The sequence below is a fragment of the Haliaeetus albicilla genome, chromosome Z (genome assembly GCF_947461875.1).
Source record: "Haliaeetus albicilla chromosome Z, bHalAlb1.1, whole genome shotgun sequence".
NCBI lineage: Eukaryota > Metazoa > Chordata > Aves > Accipitriformes > Accipitridae > Haliaeetus > Haliaeetus albicilla.
Genome location: NC_091516.1, coordinates 13519893 through 13541956, shown reverse-complemented (window position 1 = coordinate 13541956; position 22064 = coordinate 13519893). Strand labels below are relative to the sequence as shown.

The following is a 22064-nucleotide window of genomic DNA, read 5'->3' as shown; positions in this document are numbered from 1 at the left end:
TTCTCCAGCAGCCTGAGATGGTCTCTGTGACACTGACAACCTCCTCCTCCTCTCCTTGTCCTTTGGAGCATTATAGCCTACCCAAGATGATTTCAGATTGTCAGGGCTCGAACACAGCTGTTCCTTTTCTGGAAACCAAACAGCCCAGCCTTCCACTTTCTATGGCAACAACAGTGAGCCCTTCGCAATCTGACCTGCCGAGGAAAACCTGCTGTTAATTAAACATTAATTGCCTTAATGCAGTCTGAATTATGTGGAAAAACGCAAGTTATTTTAATCTGTATTTTAAAGAAAACATCTGAGGCTTAAAATGGCAGTCTGAGGCATCTTATAAATTGACAGATATATATTGCTCTTGCCCGTTTGGTGTTAGAAGAGACTCCTATGAGTTTAATAGACACATTGTTCTACTATTTTTGCAGACATTCAGGTAGCAACTGTTTCAGACAATTTGATTTTATTTCTGTGAAAATCACAAATGCAGCATTAATAGCTAATTTTAAATGATATTAAGATCTATTGATTTTTTTTATTACATTAATTGTTTATATTGACTTTAAAATACATCAGAAGCTGGGTCCTTTCTAATTTCAGCAGACAGAATGTGTGATTTGACTGAAGGACCTTGATTCCTGCATAGACACGAACACCTTTGTGCTGCACCCTCTGCGGTAGGCAGATGCTCGTGCAACCATCCTCAGAGTGACTGTGCCACATGTGAATCACTGCCAGGACCCCCAGGGAAATAGGATTGCCTGCTTCCCAACTCCAGGTGTTTCTCTAGAGCAACCTGTCTCCCTCCTGCAACCTGCTGCTTAAACAACTCACATTCTTTTAAAATACTTAGTACCTGAGCAAAGAGACTTCATTACTGCAGCCATTTTTCTGCCAGCTTGACCCAGGCTCTGCAGAGATTTTCCACCCCTGAGACTGGGGTGATGGGGAAGGGAGGAACTAGAAAGCACAAAATCCTCTTTGGGGCAACACAGCAACAACGTCTCCCTAGCTGCTCGCACTGACCAAAATTCAGTTTAATGGCTGGTAGAGCTGGGAGATAGGCAATGGCTTGCCCCAGCACCTGCACTGTCCCCACTTACAGGGCAGATGTGACTGGTGTCCACAGGAGGAAGCTGAGACCAACCAAGACCCATGGGCACAGGGTTGGGAAAGTTCCTGGCTGGGGCTGGCTGAGTTTATTACACTGTTCTGTAACTTCTCTTCCACTCTCTTTCTTATAGAAATGCCAACACACACACAGAGACAAAAAAAAATGGTTTATTCCCATTTATGTTTGGTTGAATCAAGAAGCAGTGTGGATGAAACAAGGTACACCACGATGGGTGTTTGCATAAAATCACTGATCATGTACGCATGTTGCCCAAACTGTCTTTTGGGAAGAATAAATCAGTAGGGGTGTAAAAGACAGACCTGATAGCACCAACTGCAAATGTGTAATGCTCTGTCCTTTCCTTTTTTACTTATCTGCAATTCGCAAAGGCAAAATATCAAAGCTGAATAACAGTAACGAAGGGTCAACTTCTTTGCTGGTGCAAACAGGTATAACACACCGAAGCTGATGAAGTTCCACTGGTTTACACCAGTGGCAAACACCGCTTAAAATAAGCTGCATCCATGCTGCAGTGGTCTCAAGGGGATATGGGAACACTGCTTCTGTGATTTGATGCAAAACTATTTATAGCCTCAGAAATTAACCCCCTAGAAAGGAAGCTACCGGAGGGCAGAAACCAGCAGAGGTCAATGCTGTCAGGGAAGTGTCGGCACTGCCAGTGCAGCCCAATGTCCCATCTAAACACAGAGCCGGCATCCCTGGGCACATCCATTTCCCAGAGACCTGCCCCTCCCTTGACCACATCTGGATTTGATCCCCAATGTTTACAAAGCTGGGGAGTGTCTCGGTGTTTTTATACTGTTACATGCATTATTTTTCTCATCTTAAAGCTGCCCATGTGGAGAAAAATACAGGACTTCAGTAACAGTTACCAACATGATTTGCTTTTATTACCTTTCTGTTCAAGACCCTTGTTTCCCCTTGTAGCATGTCAAATTGCCCCCAAAACCATATTATACAGCAGAGAAATGTCGTTCACACTTCACTGGCTATTGATTTACTTTATTTATTGGCACAAAATCAGCCTGAGATAAACATTTTGTCCCCCATTTCCACTATTGTAAGCGATATAGTTCACTGCGAGATAGGCAAACCCCAATGTGCTGGGTCACAATTCGACATGGCTTTCTAATCAATGTGTGAAAAATTACCTAATGAATAATGGGTTGCACATTTCCACAAACAAATTAACCAGGGTGAGACTGAAACTAATGATTATATTTATCTAATGTAATTTCACATCTGTTACTAGAGCTAGTAATTTTTTTTTCTTCTTTCCATGGCATCCTTAGAATTACAGCTCAGCTTTTGAGAGACAGACATTTTACATCCGTTTAAACAGATAATGTTCAGATTTATTAGATACTTACTTTTAAAACCACAAGATATTTGGGGAGTTTGTTATTATTTTGCAGCACTTTGTGGGGGTTGAACTGCCTTTTGAAATGCGGTGTGGTTGTCTCACCGGAGCCAGGGTGCTAAGACTCACAACACATCCCATACAAGGAACAACAAAAGTGATTCTTTTCCCAATATACAGCTGGTTGAGGTACACCCTGATAATTTTTTCTGGAGTTAGGCTAACATTCACAGATGAAAAAGCACAGCAGTGGGAAGGAACCTCATGGGCTCGTTCTTTACATCCTTCTTAAAGTAGATTTGTGTCTTCCTGGTGAAACGATCAGTTTTGTAAAACAGATGTTCCCAGAGTCCGACTGCCAACTCTGCATGGGTTCAGCAAGTGCCCCGTGGCCTGATCAGCGGCTGCTTCTCAGAATGGGGAAAGCAATTGGCTCCACAGGGTTTACTTTTCACTGGGTGTTTCTATTCTCCAGGGACATTAAGATGTTTTGCTTGGGCTGTCAAGAGGGGCTTGGGCACCCTTCCTGGCCTCCAAAATATGAGGCATTAACTCACCTGTCTCTGTCCATCTCCTAAGAGAAGTGTTTCAAAAAAGGGCTTGTAACATGGGCCACCAGGGAAGGAGAAAGAGGACAATGTTGGGGTTTCCTCCCCCCTAAAGCTGACTCACCTCAATCGCCATGGGGGATATAGAGCCTGCCCCTCTAGCTGCAAACACTTTCTTTCCTGCCGCTGGGGGCTGTATCTGCTCTGTCACATCCAGCAGCTCGCAGTTGTCTTTAAAGACATTGCAAGAAAACCAAAAGTCTCCAAATGATGTCACTACTTGAGTCAACATTATTAAACAATTTCACAACCTGTCTCAGTCGTGGTGGCAGCTTTCATAAGGATTTATTATCCAGAGAGAGAAGAAGGGAGGGGGCTGAGAGTGCGCAGAGGTTTGAAAGTCATTGTACCGAGAGTTTAATTATTGTATTTTTCACTGAAGTTGAAAGTATTAAGGAAAATCTAGCCAATTTCATATTACCTCATTTGATTAAAGAAGTTGTATGATTGTTCAGAATGTGTAATTGCCATTCAGCACAGCTGAGCTGAAAAAAAGCTTTTTGACTTCACATCTTTAATACTTGGTGATATTCAGTAGCCTTATTGGATTAACCAAACAACTTAGAAAATGACACCAGCTTTATTCTGAAGACATTCTGATAATTGATCTGGCTGAAAATCATGAGTAACTCAGTGTGTATTTCTGTTTGGATTTATTGCGGGGTGGGGGTGGTGTTATTTTTTAGTGGTATACATTTTTCTTATCAATGTCAGGAACAAGTCCTCTATTCAGCCATGTCAGATATGGGACAATACATAACTTCATGGGTGGGTTTTCAAACCACAGGAAATAAAGCTTGACACAATATTATGTTTATTACATGGAGAAAGACATGCAGACATCCCACAGTTGTGTGCCTTATAAGCCTACAGTACCAGTTTGTATTTGGCGTCTTTATTGAGAAGAGATACTCTGAATGTGTGCCACTAAAAATTTTTATTAAATTGCAGATAGCCCTCATTCCCTTCAGTGCTGGTTCCAGAAATAAATGACCTTGTTCTACTCAGAAGCTTGTGGAACAGCTGAGGAACATTCTGTCTGTGTCGGTCTTAAACTGGTTAGAAAGCAGACCTCTGGATCACTTGTTTTGGAGACTCCTTGTTCCACCAATTGCAGAAGAGGTGGTCCATGTACTACTAGCCCATCACCTAATGAATAATGGGTTGCCTGTTTCCACAAATAAATTAACCAGAGAAGCAAACACTAGCAAGTGTCAGCCAGCCTGGTAATGGTTGAGCTGCTCCCTTCTGTGGTGACATCTTCTGCAGGGGCTTGTTAACCCCCATCTGTACAGTGAAGGACGCTGGTATAACACCTGAAGAGGAGTGTTTCTGAATGCCGGGGTGTACATGGACTGGGCTAACACCCGATGTGCCCATTCCACCTGAAGCCAGCTCATGGAGACAGAGAGATGTGCTGCCACTGGGGGAGGCAGGGAGGTGTTGGTGCCAGGCACAACCCCCTGCACCAGGGCAGCCGAGCAGATCAGCAGCCACCACCTGGTTCAGGGATACCTTTGGTGGAGTTCTGGGGCACGTGGGATGGAAGTTGGAAAACAGTATGAAATTAGCCGGCAACATCCTAGAGAAGAGCTCTCCTGTAGCCACACTGACCAAAACACTGCCTAAACACACCATTCTTCCTAAAACATCTTTTCTTCCCTACCCTGAGCGTAATGGCTGTAGCATGTCCTGGGCTGCCACAGCCTGCAGAGACTACACAGCAGGAGTGCTTTGACAAGGCACTGCAAACCCAGTCTATTTCTTTATTCCTAAGGACCACCTTGACAAAGACAAGCAACTGTGAGCTGCTGTAGGTAGAGTTGTTTGGGGACTGAGCTCAGGGAAACATTACATGGTTGCTGATAAGAAGCACCTCATTCAGCACACTCACTCAGTTATTTTTGCTTCTCCTTTATCTGGTGCATTTGATTCAGTTAAAGCCACTTAGCCTAAGTCAGGTTCACTCAATCCTGGAGATATAACTCAATACAAGCACTTCTTGTTTTTATAATAATTCAGTGATCACTGCACAGACATTTGTTGCTGGAGAAAGCAGTGAACTCTGTTGACCGAAAGACACAAAGGATGGTGATGGAAACACAGTGCAAAGCTGTCCAGAGGGATTTGGAGCTTCTATATTGAAAGCACACGCAGCAAGATAAACCAAGCATCAGCTTTTCTAGCACATGCAGTCTGAGTGTCTCAGCCTGAGTCCAGAATAAGGTCACACTGCAGAGGCACAGCGTGACTTCAGTCTCTGTGCCTTTTCATGGTAACCAGGCTGCACCGTTTGCATTTCTCATCTTCCTTCTGGTAGAAATTTCTCACTGAGGGTTTTGACAATTTTCAAATAATGTCGTGGAGAGTGTGACAACATGAAATGAGAGCAGAGCACAATGATGCAGTAAATAGTTACATTATTAGAAAGGCAGATGCTGGCATTGAAGCAGGTTTGTTGGCCTTAAAAAAGTAGATTGGGAGGGAGAAAATAGACAAAAATGTGTGAGGTATCAGAAGCAGTTGATAGCATAATAACATTCATAGGCAAGCAAGGGGTTTCTGTGGCAATGTGAATCAGCTCACATGCTAATATAACCAGTAAATAAACCATAGTAAGATTCTGGAATTGGCATTATTACTTACCAAATACAACTCCAGGCCAGTGAATCACGTCTGGGATTGCATTTTGGACTCCAAGTCCTGGCACTGGATCCCAGCGTGCAAGACAAAGTCCTGCAGCGGCGCCTGAGTCACACCCAGCCATATACAGGCAACCTAAATTCAGCATAAACCCGGTGCTTTGTATTTCCTACTGACTTACTCCTGGCACTCTTTAGAGTCCTCAGAGATATGCCCTGAGTGAGTGCAGGGGCACTGGTGAAATTTAGGACATCTGAACATGCTATGGTACCTAAATTGAAGCCAGCAAGGAGTGATTTAGAGTAAGGCTGTTGCAGTCTGGTCCCCCACTTAGGCAATTGAGAAGAACGAGGTCTCCTCACACTGCTGTGAAAGCCTGTTACCCGCCCCTTGTGCCTACTGTCCTCTCCCCAAGCAACTATAAACTGCAGTCTGAATTCAGCCCATAAGAATAAACTTTAAGCGTATCTGAGGATTTTCTGTGTGCCTCCAGGGTCCAATGACCCATGTAACAACCTGAGAATCTGTTATTCAGAGAGCCTGGGCACCAACAACTCCAGCATAAGGCTTGAAGAGTTTCAGGTACCACTACCTGGAAAATCAGCCCCAGCTGCGTTGATGCAGGCACCCAAACCGATTGGGAATGTGTGAAAATGCAAACACACCTTTAGCAAATGCAGAAGTGCTGCTGTAATCCTTGGTGAAGCCATCGTGAGTGAGAGCCACTTGTTCTCTAGGATAATGCTGTAAAGCAGAGCAGTCAAAGAGTAATTCAGCAGCTCAGGAATGCTCTAGCTGCCACCATGTCAGCTGTCTGTGCTTAAATGCAGCACATTGTGGGTCTCTACAACGTGCTGCTTTATGGATATTTCTCCACAGAAATGCAAAGCTGAGAGAAATTTTCATGTGTTGCTTTCTTGTGCAAGGCAGGGCAGACTGAGAAGGAGGCAGAGGCATCCCGTGCAGGTACTCCCAAGACAATGTTAGTCTCTCAAAAACTGTGGAAGTGATGGCCTGGCCCCATGCAGAACTACTCCAGCCGGCGCGGCTCGGCTAGCGCACAAGTGAGACTCCGACTGCCTTTGCAAGTCAGGCTGCTTCCCTGGGAGACTCTCAAGAAACTTGTGCTGAGGCACAAGGACACCTTCAGGAGTTTCTGCTGCTGCACAGACTCTGAAAGGAGACAGGACCAATTAAAACGTCCCCGACTACGTAGAATGAGGAAGGCTTTTGCCACTAAATGATATGCTGATGGGTCAAGTGCCAGCTCATTTGAATTTTTTCTGCCAGTTTGGAAATGAGAGGACCTAGATGTGACCTAGATATCTCAAAGTCATTTCATGGAGGTTCACCAGTGGAGTAGGACACATAATGATGGCTGAAGGTGAGGGCGAAAGGCACAGCCAGGAATGGTGCGCTAAATCATTTTTCACCTGGTGTGATTCACACAGGTAAACACAAGAGTATGTGATGTGTCAAAATCCTAGAGGCATCAGTGAAAGCAGGATTAGGCAGGTAGATAATCTTTCATGTAAAGGATCCCAAACTGCTTTACTCTTAAATTAATTCTGAAGCTAGAGGTAAAATATGAGGATCAAGACGAAATTTAAAGATGAGATGGGACTTTGTGGCTTGCTAGAAAGAGCACCTCTAGAATGACTGGGCAACTGCAATGGCAAACATGGCCAGGATCAGAGCAGTGCAATTAATGGAAAGAAAAGATTTGTGTTTTGGTAAAGACTTTGGGCAGAACAAGTTGGGAGGACAGTATTTGATAAAGAAGAAAATTCTGAACTAGTTGTGGTGTTTGATAAGAAGCTAGTGAAGGTAACAAGAGGATTAAAATTGATGGAACTTGGCAGCCTACATTACTTTGAAGAGGAGACTTAGGTACCAAGACACTTAGATGCTTTTCAAAAAAATACCTGCAACTCTGGATGCTTTCATTTAGCAAGTAATGGTGTAACCAGCTGCTGTCAGAGTTATAACATAAAGAACAATGTGTATGGAAATCATCAACAAGTAATAAGCTGGCTTTATGTTTTGGGTGTAATTGATTGACTATAACATCCATGAATGAAATCTACAGATTTACACCCTACTGGAGAGGCTAAGAGAGGAAGAGATAATGAATGAAGGACTATTAGAGCAATTTATAGTAGACGGAACAAGAATCATCTCCAACAGAAATGAGAAAGGTCTGATTTAAGTGAGGATACGAACCATGTGATGAGTGGGTCAGAGGCAGCAGCTCTTTGTGTGAGATATGAAGAAAGGCCAGAGCAATCAGCTAATAATACAGGATCCCACATCCTTTAGAAAGCATCTCCATTGTACCTGTGTCTACGTAGATGGGGTCCCTCAGAGCCCATCAGGATTCCCCACCCCTGCAGGGATCTGTCTGGTCAAAGTTTGGGCAAACCTCAGCTTAAAATTACACAGGAGTTAAAGCAGAAAGGGTGAAGTGACAGTAATAAAATATAGTGGAATTATCTTTGAGTATTTCTTGTAGTAATTAAAGTTTCAAGAATAAAGTACAAGTCGTTTATTTGCTACCAAGACCTGAAGATAAGAATACAAGCTGACAACGAATACAGTTGTGGGTGTTAATTACTGCTTATAATAGACACAAAGATTAGAGCCACCAGCTGTACCAAGTGTAATTCTTTATTTAGTAATTTAATATTCTTCCCTGTTCATCTCAATGCATTTTTATATGTCTGACCTTCTGTAGATTTCTCATTTTGTTCTCCAGTTGAAAGAGCAAAGCTGGTTAATTTCTGGTGACATTTTGTGGCCATGTAGCTGCTGAAATATCTTTTTACACTCAGTTTTGTTTATAAATCTGAATTCAGTGGATATCTGCCTAGCGACACAAGCCTGTAAGCTGGGTGACATTGCTGAAGTGAGAGCCCCCTCCCTCATGGGGACTCCCTGAGTGTGTCCTGGCCTCAGGGGCCCAGGGGACACCCAAAAACCACCATGTAATGGCTGTGGCCGTGGCACAGAACAGCTAGACCACGCTATGCTCCCTTCAAATGTATCTTCCACTCATCCAGCGTATCATTGACTTACATTGACTGTGACTATGGCACAACCAGATCCTCTGGATACAATGACATGGGGAGTCCTCGTGTTACAGTCAAATCAAGTTTTGCCTGGACTGATATAAGGCAGGACGCTCAACATCACAGCCTTCCAGTCATAGGAATTTCATTATAAAGTGATGTTTATGTCTTGAAGCAGGGGATGGTGCTTCCTCTTAATTATTAGTTACCAAAAATAGGGGAGGGTGCTCATAGTCATTTTGAAATGCTCTTTAAAAAGTTAGCAAAAAAATAAACCTTAAAAGCTTGTAAAGGAGCCACAGGGAATCATAGCTGCCACTTAAATTATATTAAAGGGCAATAAATTGAAACCAGTAAAAAAGAAATGTGTCCTTACAGGGTGCATCGTCAGCTTATGAAATTCACTGTAGCGGGAGGTCAGTGAAAGAAAGTCCATAGTTTGTTTTTTTCCAAAGTACTTTTTGGATCACTACCATGATGCTTCCAGTGCTGCGAGAAAGGGCTAATCAAACTTCATACTCCAAGGCACAAACTGTGTATGGGGGTCAGGAGAGAACGTCACCCTCACAGACAGTGTATTAAGCATATTCTGCATTTTCCCTCTCGACCTTCGAAGGAGGGTAAGGATCTCTGTAGAGCGGTTGTGTAACCTCCAACGGCAAATCCTGCACAAATGCCTCTGGATTCCTTCCTCCCAGGGAGTGATTCTCCTCTGGCAGATTTCAAAGCTCGTAAAAGTGTAATTTTAGCTCTGAAAAATGTATTTAAGCATAAGTGTTGATGAACGATGCAACGTAAAGGTGAAGCAGAGCTCTTGAGCCTCAAAGACGGTCTCAGGAGAAGGTGAAGCAGGCACAATTTATTGGCAAATAAGAGACGCGACCTCCCACCCATACCATTGTACAACATCCCAAGTGGAAGACAAAGACAGGCTCATCTGTGAAAGAGCCCTGGCTGTGAGGAGCATGAAAAGAGAGACACCCTCCTGCTGTTTTTTCCCTGAGGAGTAGAAGTAAATCTCACAGAGGGCCTTATGTGGCTATTAATGCAGCCCCTTGAGCACTACTCAAATAAACAGATGACAGTTAATCAAAGACAGTCCCCTACCACGTCCCAGGCATGACCAGCCCCTCTGGTTCTTGCTGTTATTCTTCTTGTGATGAGCTGAAAAATTAAAATCATGCTGTCCCTGCTCCCCATCTCCACCACCACCACCTCTGTTTGCCTCTCACAGTTGCATCACTGCCATGGGTAATGATCAGTCTATGATGTTTAAAAGGAGCCTGGGGGTCCTACCTCTTTTGGGGCAAATTCTACTTCTCTGAGTTAAACCATGGCTGTCAGCTGTCTTGACAGAGATTTTGGGTATATCACATGCATTCATAAAGTCGAACTGGCTCTCAGGCTATGGCTCTTACCTATGGCTGGATGAGCCGACGTAGCACAAGCTGTGGTCAGACATTTGAATGCATTCTGTGTGTCATCCTTTTATTTCTTTCAGAAAAGAGAGTTTATGGAATGGGGGAAAGCTTTCTGGTAGAACAGTTTTGAGCACCTATGCTGCAAATCTTTGCACATGTGTCTGCTGAACTCACAGCTAGGTTAGCATGGGCTTTAAAGGCTGCAGGATCAGGGCCTTTGCTTCTTTGTCCCTTTTGTACAAACTGTAACTCTATTACAGCTACCAAAGAGTTGAGATAGATCTGCGACATTATAGGATGCTAATTTCCGAGAATTCCTCTTCCTTTTCCTTTTGTGGCATTTAGATTTCTTCTGTGTTTATAGCACATATGAGGGAAAAAAATAAAATTCCTTTGTTCTCCCTTTCGTCTCTATGCTGAAAGGCTAAACAGGCCATGCTTCCCAGACCAACCGCTCTGAGCTCAGCCTTAATGGCAAGCAGGAGGTGGTTGCCTCCATTTCAGGGCTTACTTTAAAAAAAAACAAAAAACAGATCTTAATTCCAGCATTGGAAATGAAGAGGAGTTCGCTATTAGCTCTCATATTAATAATTTAGAAAATACATGCCCAATCACTTGTGTTCTCTCAGTTCTCTCTGAACACAGCTGCAAACTGCATTAGGTGTTAGGGTGAATGGATGTATTTCAGATGAGATATTTGTACTGAATTATTAGGGTAGTCTGTATTACAAAATTACTAATAAACATTGCTTCTGGCTCAATTTAGCCTGAACTTAGTGAACCTAGCCAGTGGTGAGAAATCAAAAACTCCGAAATACCCGATGAATGAATCTAACTAATCAAGAAGCCCTGCAGGAAGTAGATGCCAGGATTAATGAGCCAGTGGTTTCACCATGCCACGCTGTTATTTCTTCACATAAATGCCCTCAGATGAGATTACCTTTGTCATGAAAAGGAGAAAAGGAAGGTTACATACTTTCAAATGACAAGTTAACTGCCATACCTCCATTACTACAAGATACAGTTTCATGTGCAGAGATTTTTATTCTGAAAAATGAAAATTTAAAGACCACAACACAAATTAAACCACATTTTCATTTCTAGGAGCAGGGATCATTGCTGCTAGTATGATAATATAATCCGTGCTGCAATGTTATCTGATCCCTTGCCTTGCACAAACTTTCCTCCTATGTTAGTAATTGCTGAGTGAATGCAATCTCCAGCAGCAGGTAAGAGCAGATTCTGCATTCCACAGGGATTTAAGGGGAGGAAGAGAGGAGAGAGAGAGTGTCAAAGCATTTCATCAAGAGAGCAAATGAAAGGTTCAGTGACATTATCGTTATGTATATTCCTTAGACATTAGGGGTGATGTTGTGTTTAGAGAGATGTAAACCTACGTGGATATGTGCCGATGCGGAAATGAATCCATATATATGAATGTAAATCTCAGTCTACTTACACACTGGGTAGAATTGCTCAAAGCTAAAATGCACCTTAAGCTAAGCAAATAAGCCCAGCTTGTAACAGCCCCAGTGCCTGGTGTTAGCTACTTAGTCAGTAATAGGCTAATTGTTATTCAGCATAAATGTTCCCTCTCAATTTATATGGAATTCACTCATTTATTCTGATCACTTTACGTGAATGAAGCAAAGCTGTTCATGTTGTTAGGTAGAACTGGTCAGTGCTGTTTAATTTTTATCTTTTAAGATCAACGTGAGTGAGATTTTGTAATAAAATCATTCACACACAACCTGTAACATGTACGAGTGAAACCTGCAGTTCCCTTCCATTCATCCATGTTAAATACGTAAGAGCATCAGCTTTGATATTTTGTGTTGCAAAGCTTCAGCTGGTGTTAAGGGTACGTATAATTTCAAAAATCTCCAGGACTCAGAACATGAAGATCTATTGCCATGGAAACAAATGTATCAAAGTTGGGTAGGATCAAAAAGCTTTGCTCATAACCAGGACAACAGTTGTATTAGAATATGGAGGAAGTGATGGATGTTTTAGGAGCGAGCATTAAGCCGAAGGACCTTTGTAAGTCCCCTTCCACAGAGCTGCAGCATTCAGTGTCCAGAGTTGGATCTTACAGGTTGTGTCTCAATCCCCTGCCCCCAGCCAGAGAGAGCATTTTTCTCTACCATTAAAAAGCACATATTTTTTAAAGATCTTCCATACTGCACTTTACAACATTCCTACATCATAAAGCTGTCTTGCTTATAGCAATATAAAGCAGTTGTAAAAATTACATGCTTGTAAACAACCTTCCATACATTTGGAAGAAGTAGAGTGAGATTTGCACTTCTCTGCGTGTAAGCGGAGACCTGTTTGTCCTCCTGGTGGGTCACGGCACAGGGAAGGGACCGCTGTGGGATTGGGAAGACCAAGGGATGGCCCAGATGAGCTGCCGCTCCCCTTGGCCCATGCAGGGACACCCGTGGGATAGGGGGACTGGGGGTACACTGACCAGCCCTGCTCTGTAAGCGCCCTGTGCACCCACATCTTGGACAGCTGATCCAAACTGATCATGAATTTCAGACTCAAGAGCTAAGCCTGGGTGCAGAGGGGCAACCGCGTGGCCCAAGGCTGGGCTGGGGAGTAGAGGGAGGGCTGGAAGAAGGGCCAGGGCATGGTCTCTCCTTAGCCCAGGCGTTACCATAGCATGGATTATGGTATGGGACCTGTCTTGCCTGGCCTGGCTGACCTCAGGATGAGCATCCTGGGCTGTTTTGGCACCTGCACAAGCAGGCCTCTGCAAAAGGGCGCAGGGCTGCTTCCTCAGGTGACCCCCAGTGGACTCACTCACAGCCTAGATGGCCAATAATTTATTCTGCTTTTATTTCTCTTTTAAATTAAATATGCATACGTAATATGCACTTTGGAGCGGGCAAGGACCCTTCTGCGGGTGCCTATGGAGCCGGGCACTCTCAGGTGTGTAATTAAGAGGTGTGTAATTGATGTACAAGGAGAAGAGATCTCAGTGCATTGCATAAAAAAAGGAAAGGCCTGGGGCAGGGAATAGAAAAAGAAACCCAAACCGGGCTGTACGGTGCTTGCCAAAGTCCTGCACCTTTTTTTCCCCGTACCAAAGTTTGCACTGGAGTAAACCGAAGGTTTTCTCTGCCGTGGGATTCTTCCCGCCAGCAGCCGCCCACTCATTTCAGAGCCCGCAAAAATGTCTGCGGAGAAGCGCCCTCCCGCTCCCGCTCCCGCTCCCGCTGGAATCCCAGCCCTCCTTCCCACGGCCCTGCACCGATCCCCCGGCCCCGGCTGCCCGCCCGGCCCCGGGGCAGGTGCCCCCGCTGCCCTCCCGGCCCCGGCCTCCCGCCGCCCCGCTCCCCCCTCGCTCTTCGCCCCCGCCTTGCTTCGCCGCGGAACTCCCCATGTCTCGCAGTTTAAAGGCAAATCACGCAGAAAGATTAACAAAAGTTTATTAGTCATGAAGTATTAAAATTGTGACAAATGAAAGGCTTCAATGCAAATTCAAGCAAGCAAACTATCCCCAAACTTGTGACAAAGGACTCAGTGAATCCCCACAGAAGGAAGTCCTGTCTTTTTTTTATTTTTTTTGCCTGCGATTTAAGACACCTCTCATATCTCACACGCCACATCAAAACCTATAATTCTTCATATCACATACTGAAAATGATTTTATTTATCCATTCACATTAACTTGATATAAACGTGTCCGGAAAAGTCAAGTAATATGTTTTATATTAGCTCAAACATTTATTAAGAAACCCAAAATTCAATAAATAAGCACAGACAATAAGTTAAAACATATCACGAATCGACCAGTATGTAACAAGAATGCTTTATCTACACAAAACATCCTATTTCACATCGTTTGTTCATTCCTCCAGCGGCCCTGCCCTGCGGCGGGGTGACCGGCACATGCAGGCGGGCGGGCCGCGGGGCCGGACCGGACCGGGCCGGGCCGGGCCGGGCCGGGCGGGGCGGGGGCCGCGGCGGCGCCTCCGCCGGCGGCAGCGGAAGATGCAGGAGGGACAATAGCAGCAGGAACGTAAATAAATGCGTAAAGAAAGGTGGGGCGGATCGGCAACTCAACTGTCACGAAATCAAAGGTCCGAAAAAGGGAAGTGCTCTTGCTTCTTTTTTTTTTTTTTTCTTTTTTGCCTTTTTTTTTGTGCGTTTTACTTTTACAAAACGAAGCTTTTTGTTTTGTTTTGCTTTGCTTTTTCCCCATCTCTCTCGCTCTCTCTCGCTTATAAATGCTTTATCAAAATCGATTTGATTCTCTCTGGGGTCTCCGTACCGCTCCCCGAACTGGCCCGGCCGCCCCCCGACGGCGCCCTCGCAGCGGAGGGGGCCGGCGGCAGATCGCTGCTCTTAAATAAACCATAAAAACTAAGGAAACAAAACCAAAATGGATTTCTTTGCAAAGCCGGTCGGGCGGCCGGCGGGACCGCCGGGTCGTGGCGACGGAGGGAGGCAGGGCCGGGCTCGGAGAGGCCCCGAGTCCTTCCGCCGCCGGGGAGAGGCGGCCGCCGGCCGGGCCGGGCCGGGCCGGGCCGGGCCGGGCAGGCGGCGGGGGGCGGGAGGGGATGCGCGGGGGGGGGTAGGTTGGGGGGGGGGGGGGGGTGGGGTGTTTCTCGGCCCACAAACCAGTCCGTTGGCGTCTGATTCCAGATCCTGAGTCGACTCCCTGGTAAGTCAGGTGGGGGAAGGCGGGGGGCCGGGGCGGGCCGGGGCGGGCGGGCGGGCGAGGCGGGGTGCGGGGCTTGCCGGCGGCGGCGGCCGCACGGGCGGCAGCGGCACCGGCGGCAGCGGCACGGGCGGCAGCGGCACCGGCGGCAGCGGCGTCGCCGCGGGGCTCGGCGGCGGCCATTAGGTGAAGCTCATGGAGACTGTGTGCTCTAGTGCTTTGCGGCGGAGGGAGGCGATGCTGGTTCCCCGCCACACGTCGCTGCTGTCCGGGGAGCTGCAGAGCTGGGGCGAGCCCGTCACGTTGCTGGGCCCGGGCAGGGAGGCGGGCACCATGCCGGGGAAGGCGGGCTGGTAGAGGTGCGACTGCAGCCCGGCGCCGTTGGAGCCCGCCAGGCTGTTGGAGAGGCCCATGGAGTTGGGCGGCGGCCCGGCCGCCAGGCTGCACTGGGAGAGGGACTGCGCCATGGCCTGCTGCCGGCCCAGCGCCGGCGGCAGCGGCAGCTGCGACACGCCCGGCATGGCGGCGGCGGCCCAGCGGGTGTCGTTGGCGTGGAAGGAGCAGAGGCTGTCGCCCATGGCGGCGGCGGCGGCGGCGGCGGCCGAGGGGAACTGCGGCAGCCCCGGCGTCGGCAGCAGCGTGCCCGGGGCGCGGAAGACGTTGGTGGTCTTCTTGCGCTTCTTCCACTTGGCCCGACGGTTCTGGAACCAGACCTGCGGGCGGCGGGCAGCGACACGCACCGTTAGCCAGCACCCGCCCGCGCCGCGGCTCGGTGGGACGGGTTCCGCCGCCCCGGCCCCGGCCCCGGCCCCGGCCCCGGCTCCGGCCCCGGCTCCGGCCCCGGCTCCTGCCGCTCCCCCGAGTCTCTCCCCCCGGCCGTCGTCTCTGCCAACGGCCGGTCTTCCCACACCCGCAGCGCCACGCGTGTCCCCGTCGCGGGTTAACGAAACCGCTGGAACTTCGTAAACGGAAACGATCGATGTGTCCGTCCCGGGACTGAGCCGCCCGCGGCTTCCCCCCTCAGGGGAGGAGGCTCCAGGAGAGGAGCCTGGCCTCCCCACCGAATAAAAAAAAAACAGTAACACGAGCAAAAAATAAACGACCGGCCCACGGCTCTTGCCCTTGCGTGGAAGCGCTCCCGAGCCGCCACCGGAGCGGGGCGCGGCGGGGCGGGGCGGGGCGGGGAGCCTTGCCCCCCCCGGGCCGCCCTCCCCCCCGCCCAGCGCCGCCCGGGTCCCGGGGCAGGAAACCCTCCCGCCAAACCGCCCGCATTTGGGTCTTTTTTTTTTTTTTTTAAAGGTGGTTTAGGTAAGCGGGCGCTGGCGGTGCCGGCGGGGATGACCCGGTGAGTGCCGGCGCACCGCTGCCGAAAGCACCGGGGTGGTTGTTAGCGGGGAAGAGCAGGGTCCGGCTGAAAAGCAGAGGAGACGGGTCCGCCCGGACCTGCGGGGCGTCCGTGGTTTCATGCTACGTACCCAGGCTGGGAAGGACGGGCGCCCATTAGCGGAATGAACAGCCCTTGGGGAACTAAATGTTATATGAATAATCGAAAAATCGCGTTCAATTATGTTTTAGGGTTAATAGTTAAATTGCGGCTACAAAATCTTTTTATGTTTCATGGTTTACTGGTGTTGTAAAGAATCTCCATCAGGTCTGATCGCCTCAGCTCATAGCTACGCTGCATATGCTTTTAAAATGTGAATGTTTCCAGTTGAAAACTAGTGCATGACAGATTAAAACGCAGGGAAAACCTGGGGGAGATTTTGAAAATGCACACATGACAACTCTAGAAATATATTAACCACGAGCGTTTGGCAACTTTGGACTCCTTTTAAAATGCAACTAGCCCCTGAAAATTATTAATACAACAGTGAGAATCTAATGGAGGTTGGAATCTAAAAATCTACCCTGATGATGTCTGGTGTTACAGTAATATAGACATACTGTAAATGTATTTTAAAATATATAGCCCATTTAATTCCCCAGCTATAAAGGGGGGGGGGGGTGGAGAGAGACAGAGAGAGATAAGGGGAGACAATATCACTTTTGTTTTTCTTATTATTCTTTTTTTTTTTTTTTTTTTTTTTCAGGAGCTGAAGCTTTATGAAGATCTCATTGGAATCCAGCAGATGATTAATGTGAAGATTTGGTAGGAAATCTGGAGAGCTGTATTAAAGCTCAGATCTCAGGTTCATTTCGATCAGCCAGCCGTGAACTCTGGGCCGAATTCATTACACTTTAATAGTGCTGGGAGAGGAAGAAAATGCAATTTCTCATTCCATTAGAAAACTAGAAAATACTCTCAGCTTGTCCCCTATTAAGATGTGGCAGGTGACGGGACCATTGTGGGGGACACGGTCAATGGAATTACAGCACATTATTTTTGTTCGTATAAAATATTGAAAGGCAAGCCTGACTGTGCAGAAGTTATTTCACTGATTTGGTTTTTATGTAAATAAAATATTGAAAGTTAATTAATCCGTGCTAGAGACTAATGATTATGCTTATTATATTGCATTTGATCGCGTAATTTGCATGATTCTCGCATTGCTGCTTAATAAGCCATTCCAGGTTATAAATAATTCTGAAATTGGTTTCTAATAATGGCATGCTATAAAAAGAATGGTTTTATTACAGCAGCCTGAAAAGCAGAGCAATATCAGACGTGGAATTGGACTCCTGTTTAAGCACCAGCCGCTTTAATAATTATTTAAATGTATCATATACATTAAATACAGATCTAAAATGAGGAAAGTGGTGATTTATCCTAGCATCTAAAACCCTTAAAAACATATACAGCCGCTATAAATTAACTATTTGGAGCATTCCTTAATCAGTGTGGAGCCCACATACTGCAAGGAATGTGTAGGCAATCTGTTAACTATAAAGAAAACTGTAAAGTACTCATATAAGAACATAAACCAATTACTATTTAATTTAAATTTGGTCAAGGAGCAGTGATACATCGGATTGTGAAGTAAATACATTAAATAAATTATTTTGCCTTAGATTACATAATGTTAATCATTTTGAAGTGTTAATTAAGAAGGTTATGTTGATCTGATTAAACTACAGAACATTATTGTAAAAAATATTTAAATTGCCACTCTATTAAACTGTTTTTATCAGCAGTCTCGAGCTATTAGCATTGGTTTAAGATTATGCCGAGGCCATTAAAATACTTTGTCTTTCTTCCTACGAATTTCTTTGATGTGCTGTTAGAAAATAACTATTTCCATTTTATATTTTATATTTTACTTCATTTACCACACTCCTAATATTGAAATTGGTATCATTAACCTTTGGGAAACCCAATAAAGTTTAATAGACCTCGTTTTCTTTTTTCATAGAGTCAGTTGTCCAATTATATTTTATTTGTGAATCTAATTTCTTTCTTAATTTAAACTAATTATAGTCCTGTGTAGGCTGACTCAGATTGTTTTACTTTTTAAAAGCAGACGTGCATTTTCTGTCACATTCGAGAACGGAGTCGGTTTCCGTTCATAAAAACGTTCATTTAGGGATTTCTCTTGACGTGTCTTTATTTAGCTGAGGAGCCTGGGCTTGCCGAGAGGGATTTTGAACACCGGCTGCGGTGAAGTGCGGCGGCATTCCCGGTGCGCTGCACTGAGCGGGGATGCGCATCCCACAAGTGCTTCCATTGTGCAGGCTTTCGTTCCCCGGAAGGGACTCGCCCAGAAAGTCGCTAAAATACCCTTCTACACACAAAAGCCGCATCTGAGCTGTCTAGCGGTCGAATCCGTCTCCCCCTTTTCCAAATTTCGTTTATGTTTATTTGCCTAAGTAGTTTCCTATGTGCCTCTGTGCGAATATATGCATGTCTGCGTGCGTGCGTATATGTATCTACTCTAGAGAACAAAGTACACCCTACATGTTGAAGTTGCTCCCTACCCCTGCCGTCCCCAGGCATTACGGAAGCCAGTTCGGGGAAACTCCGAGTCCAGACACAACCGCCCTTTACCGAACAGCCTTTTCGCGAGCCTGTGTGCCTCCCCCCGCCCCCACCCCGACCCTCCCGGCGGCGGGCTCCGGGGGACGCCCCACCCCGCCGCCGGCGGCCCCCCGGCCGTGCCGCCGGCAGCACCCTGGACAGCGGCCCGGCCGCCTGCTCCCCGCGGGGCGCCGGGCGGAGGCGCCGGCAGCACCCTGGACAGCGGCACTGCGCCTCCCTGCCGCCGCCGGACCCCCGCTCCCGGGACGGGGGCAATTCCCGGCGGTCTGCGCTCGCCTCTCGGCGCCCAGCTGTTGCCGGGGCTGAGACTCGCCCCTCTCGGGCTGTGCCCCCCCGGGCTCTTTCCTAGCGCGGGTCGGGCCGCGGAGCGGAGGGAAGTCCCGCCCGCGCCCCGCTCGGGACCACCGCGCTGCGGGAGGGTAGGGGACAGGGGGACACCCCACGGGGAGAGCTTTGCGGAAAAGGGGCCCGGGAGGGTATCCGGTTTCAAGGCTTCCTGACCAAACTGTTGCGTTCGGGGCTGGGTTTTCTCCCCCGCCGTCGGGCTGAGGTTTGGGGGCACCCACCCCCACCCTCCCCCCGACCCGCTGCGCCTGGCCTCGCCGCCGGCTGGCCGTGCCGCCGTCGGTGCGCCCGGGGAAGGGGCCGACGAGCGCGGCGGGGACGGGCACTGCGCGGGGGCGGCTGCTCATACCTGCACCCGGGACTCGGTGAGGCCGATGCGCAAGGCCAGTTCTTCCCGCATGAAGATGTCCGGGTAGTGGGTCTTGGCGAAGCTCCTCTCCAGCTCGTTGAGCTGCGCCGGCGTGAAGCGGGTGCGGTGCCGCTTCTGCTTCTGCTGCCCCTGCTGCTGCCCAGCCTGGCTGGGGTTCTGGCCGCCCTGCTGGCCTTGCTGCTTGTCGGGGTCTTTGGCGCTGACGGCTAAGGAGCTGGGGTTGGATCCCACCGTGGTGATGTCCTCCCCCGGCAGCAGGGTGGTCCCTTCCACCGTGTCCGAGTTGGGAGCCATGTCTCCCGGGTGTCCCCCCGGATCCGAGCCCCCTACGCCCAGCCGACACTTCACCGCCTCCCGGTGTCCCAGCAGCTCGGCCGCATCTTTCATCCCTGCGGAAGCACAGGAGCCGCGGTCACTCCCCTGCAGCCGGGCATGTATCCATCAGAGCCGCTTCCCAGCGCACCGAGCCGGCGAGAGGCATCCAGCCCACCGCCACCGCCTCCGCCCCGCCGCCCCCCGCCGCCCCCCGGCCGCCCGCCAGCCCCGCAGCCCGGTTCGCCTCCACGGCGCGCAGAGCCCCCGGCCCGGCGCAACCCGGGAGGGGGAGAGAAAACTTTACACCGAGCAGCTCCTCTTCCTGCTTAAATAACCAGCTCCCTGCCGGGCCTCCCCTTGCGAGACCGAGGGAGGGGAAGAGGGGGAGGGTAAGTTTTGCCGGGTTCAGCTTGGGTTTTCCAGCGGGGCTGGTAAAAGAAAGAGACGGAGAGAAAGAAAGAACACTCGAGCCGCCTTCCTGCCGGGAGCTTTACCTCCCCGACAGATGTGCGGGCACCTCGGTCGCCCTAGCCGATCTTTCCCCTCTCTTCCCTCCGCTCCTCTAAAGAAACGCGTGAATAACCATAAATAGGTAGATACGGATATTTCTCTATTTTTAAAGGAAAAGAAGGAGAGAGGAAAGCGAGCAGGCGAGCAGGAAAAGGCCACCCAGAACTCCTCCGTAAATACCATCGAGCTCATCTGTCCTAAAATAATAATCGTCATCATCATAGTAATAATGTGTAGGTATGTATATAAAAACAGGGGTGAGAGAAATTAAATGATCCACAACTCGCTGTAGATCTACATACTCCATAGGTCTCCCTCTTTTTTTTTTTTTTTTTTGATGTTAAATCAAATTAAACTTTAATACAGCACAATTACTTTTAAAGGAATTAGCCCATTTAGATCGCATTAAGGTAAAATAAGGAACAAATTGTCAATTTCCTGCCCCGGCTTCCTCCCCGCTCGCCGCCGCCGCCGCCGGTGCAGCCGCCGCGGGGCGGGGGGGTGCCGGGGGAAACTCACCGAGACGGGCGTCCAGGAGGTCGGCGTGAGACAGCATGGCGCACCGCTCCAGGGCGAAGGCTGTTCCCCCCCAAATTTTAGCGGCCTTAAGTTATTTAAAATAGATATAAGATATAAGATATAGATATATATATATATAGATCCCCTAAATGAAAGAAAATTCGGTGTGTGGTTAAAAAGGGGGTCTCTTGCATTATAATGTCCTTTAGAGAGACGGGGAGGTGCTTAACACTTCAATGAACCCGTGAGCAGCTCGGCGCGGGGACCAATCAGGAGGGCAGCCTGCAAATGTCAGCGCCCGGAGCGCCCCGCTCCGCCCGCCCGCCGCCCGCCCGCCGCCGCCGCCGCCGCCGCCGCCGCCCCGGCCTCCCGCCGCCCCGGCCCGCACCGCGCCGCCGCTCCCTTCCCCGGCTCCGCTCGCGTCCGCCGCCCTCCTTCCCCTTCTCTTCCAAATGCACACTCGCCACCCTCCTCCCGCCCGGGGTCACCCCCGATTTATTGTTTTTTATTCTTCCTTTTTTTTAAATGTCCCCCCCTCGCAGCGCACCCTCGGAGCCGACCCGGTCAGGCTCCCGGGGGTGGGCTCGCAAGCCCCAGCGCCCACCGCGGGGGGGGACGTAAGTGGGTGAGCGCGGGAGGCTGCGCGGCGCGGGGGCGGGCAGTGCTGGCCCCGCTCGCCGGCCGTCCCGGGGACCGGGCTTGGGGGCGGCGGCAGAGACCGCGGCCCGGCTCTCACCCACCCGCCGCGGCCGCCGCCGCCGCCGCCGAGCCCCGACGGCAGCGGGGCGGCGAGGAGAGAGAAACTTGCGCCAGTTCCCGCAGCGGCCCGGGCCGTGCCGGCTCGCCTGGCCCCCGGGGCTTCCCGCCACCCCGTCCTGTCCCGTCCCGGTGCAGAAGCACACCGCAGCGGGAGGAAAGGGAGCCAGGCACCGGCGCGTCCCGGCCGCCCGGGGAGCGTTGCCTCCCTGGCCGGGGTTTAAATGCCCGTAAGCCCTATTTTTTCGGGTAAAGTTTCCAAGTTCGACTCGCCTACAAACTCGATTTAAAGCAGTAAATAAAGTTAAATGCTTTTTATTTTCCTCCTGAATATGTTAAACTACTTGAACAATTTAAAGTGCTTTGCACAAGTGAAGC

The 22064-nt window shown here is 48.8% G+C and overlaps 1 protein-coding gene across 1 annotated transcript; it reads right to left on the bottom strand.

Moving 5' to 3' along the window:
* Positions 1-15080: 15080 nt before the first annotated feature.
* On the bottom strand, positions 15081-20967 carry OTP (orthopedia homeobox). Its single transcript, XM_069776024.1, has 3 exons — positions 20931-20967; positions 19566-19975; positions 15081-15611 (listed from the first exon to the last, which is right to left on the bottom strand). The coding sequence occupies exons 1-3, from the start codon at positions 20965-20967 to the stop codon at positions 15081-15083; spliced, it is 978 nt and encodes a 325-aa protein (XP_069632125.1).
* Between the last annotated feature and the right edge of the window lie 1097 nt (positions 20968-22064).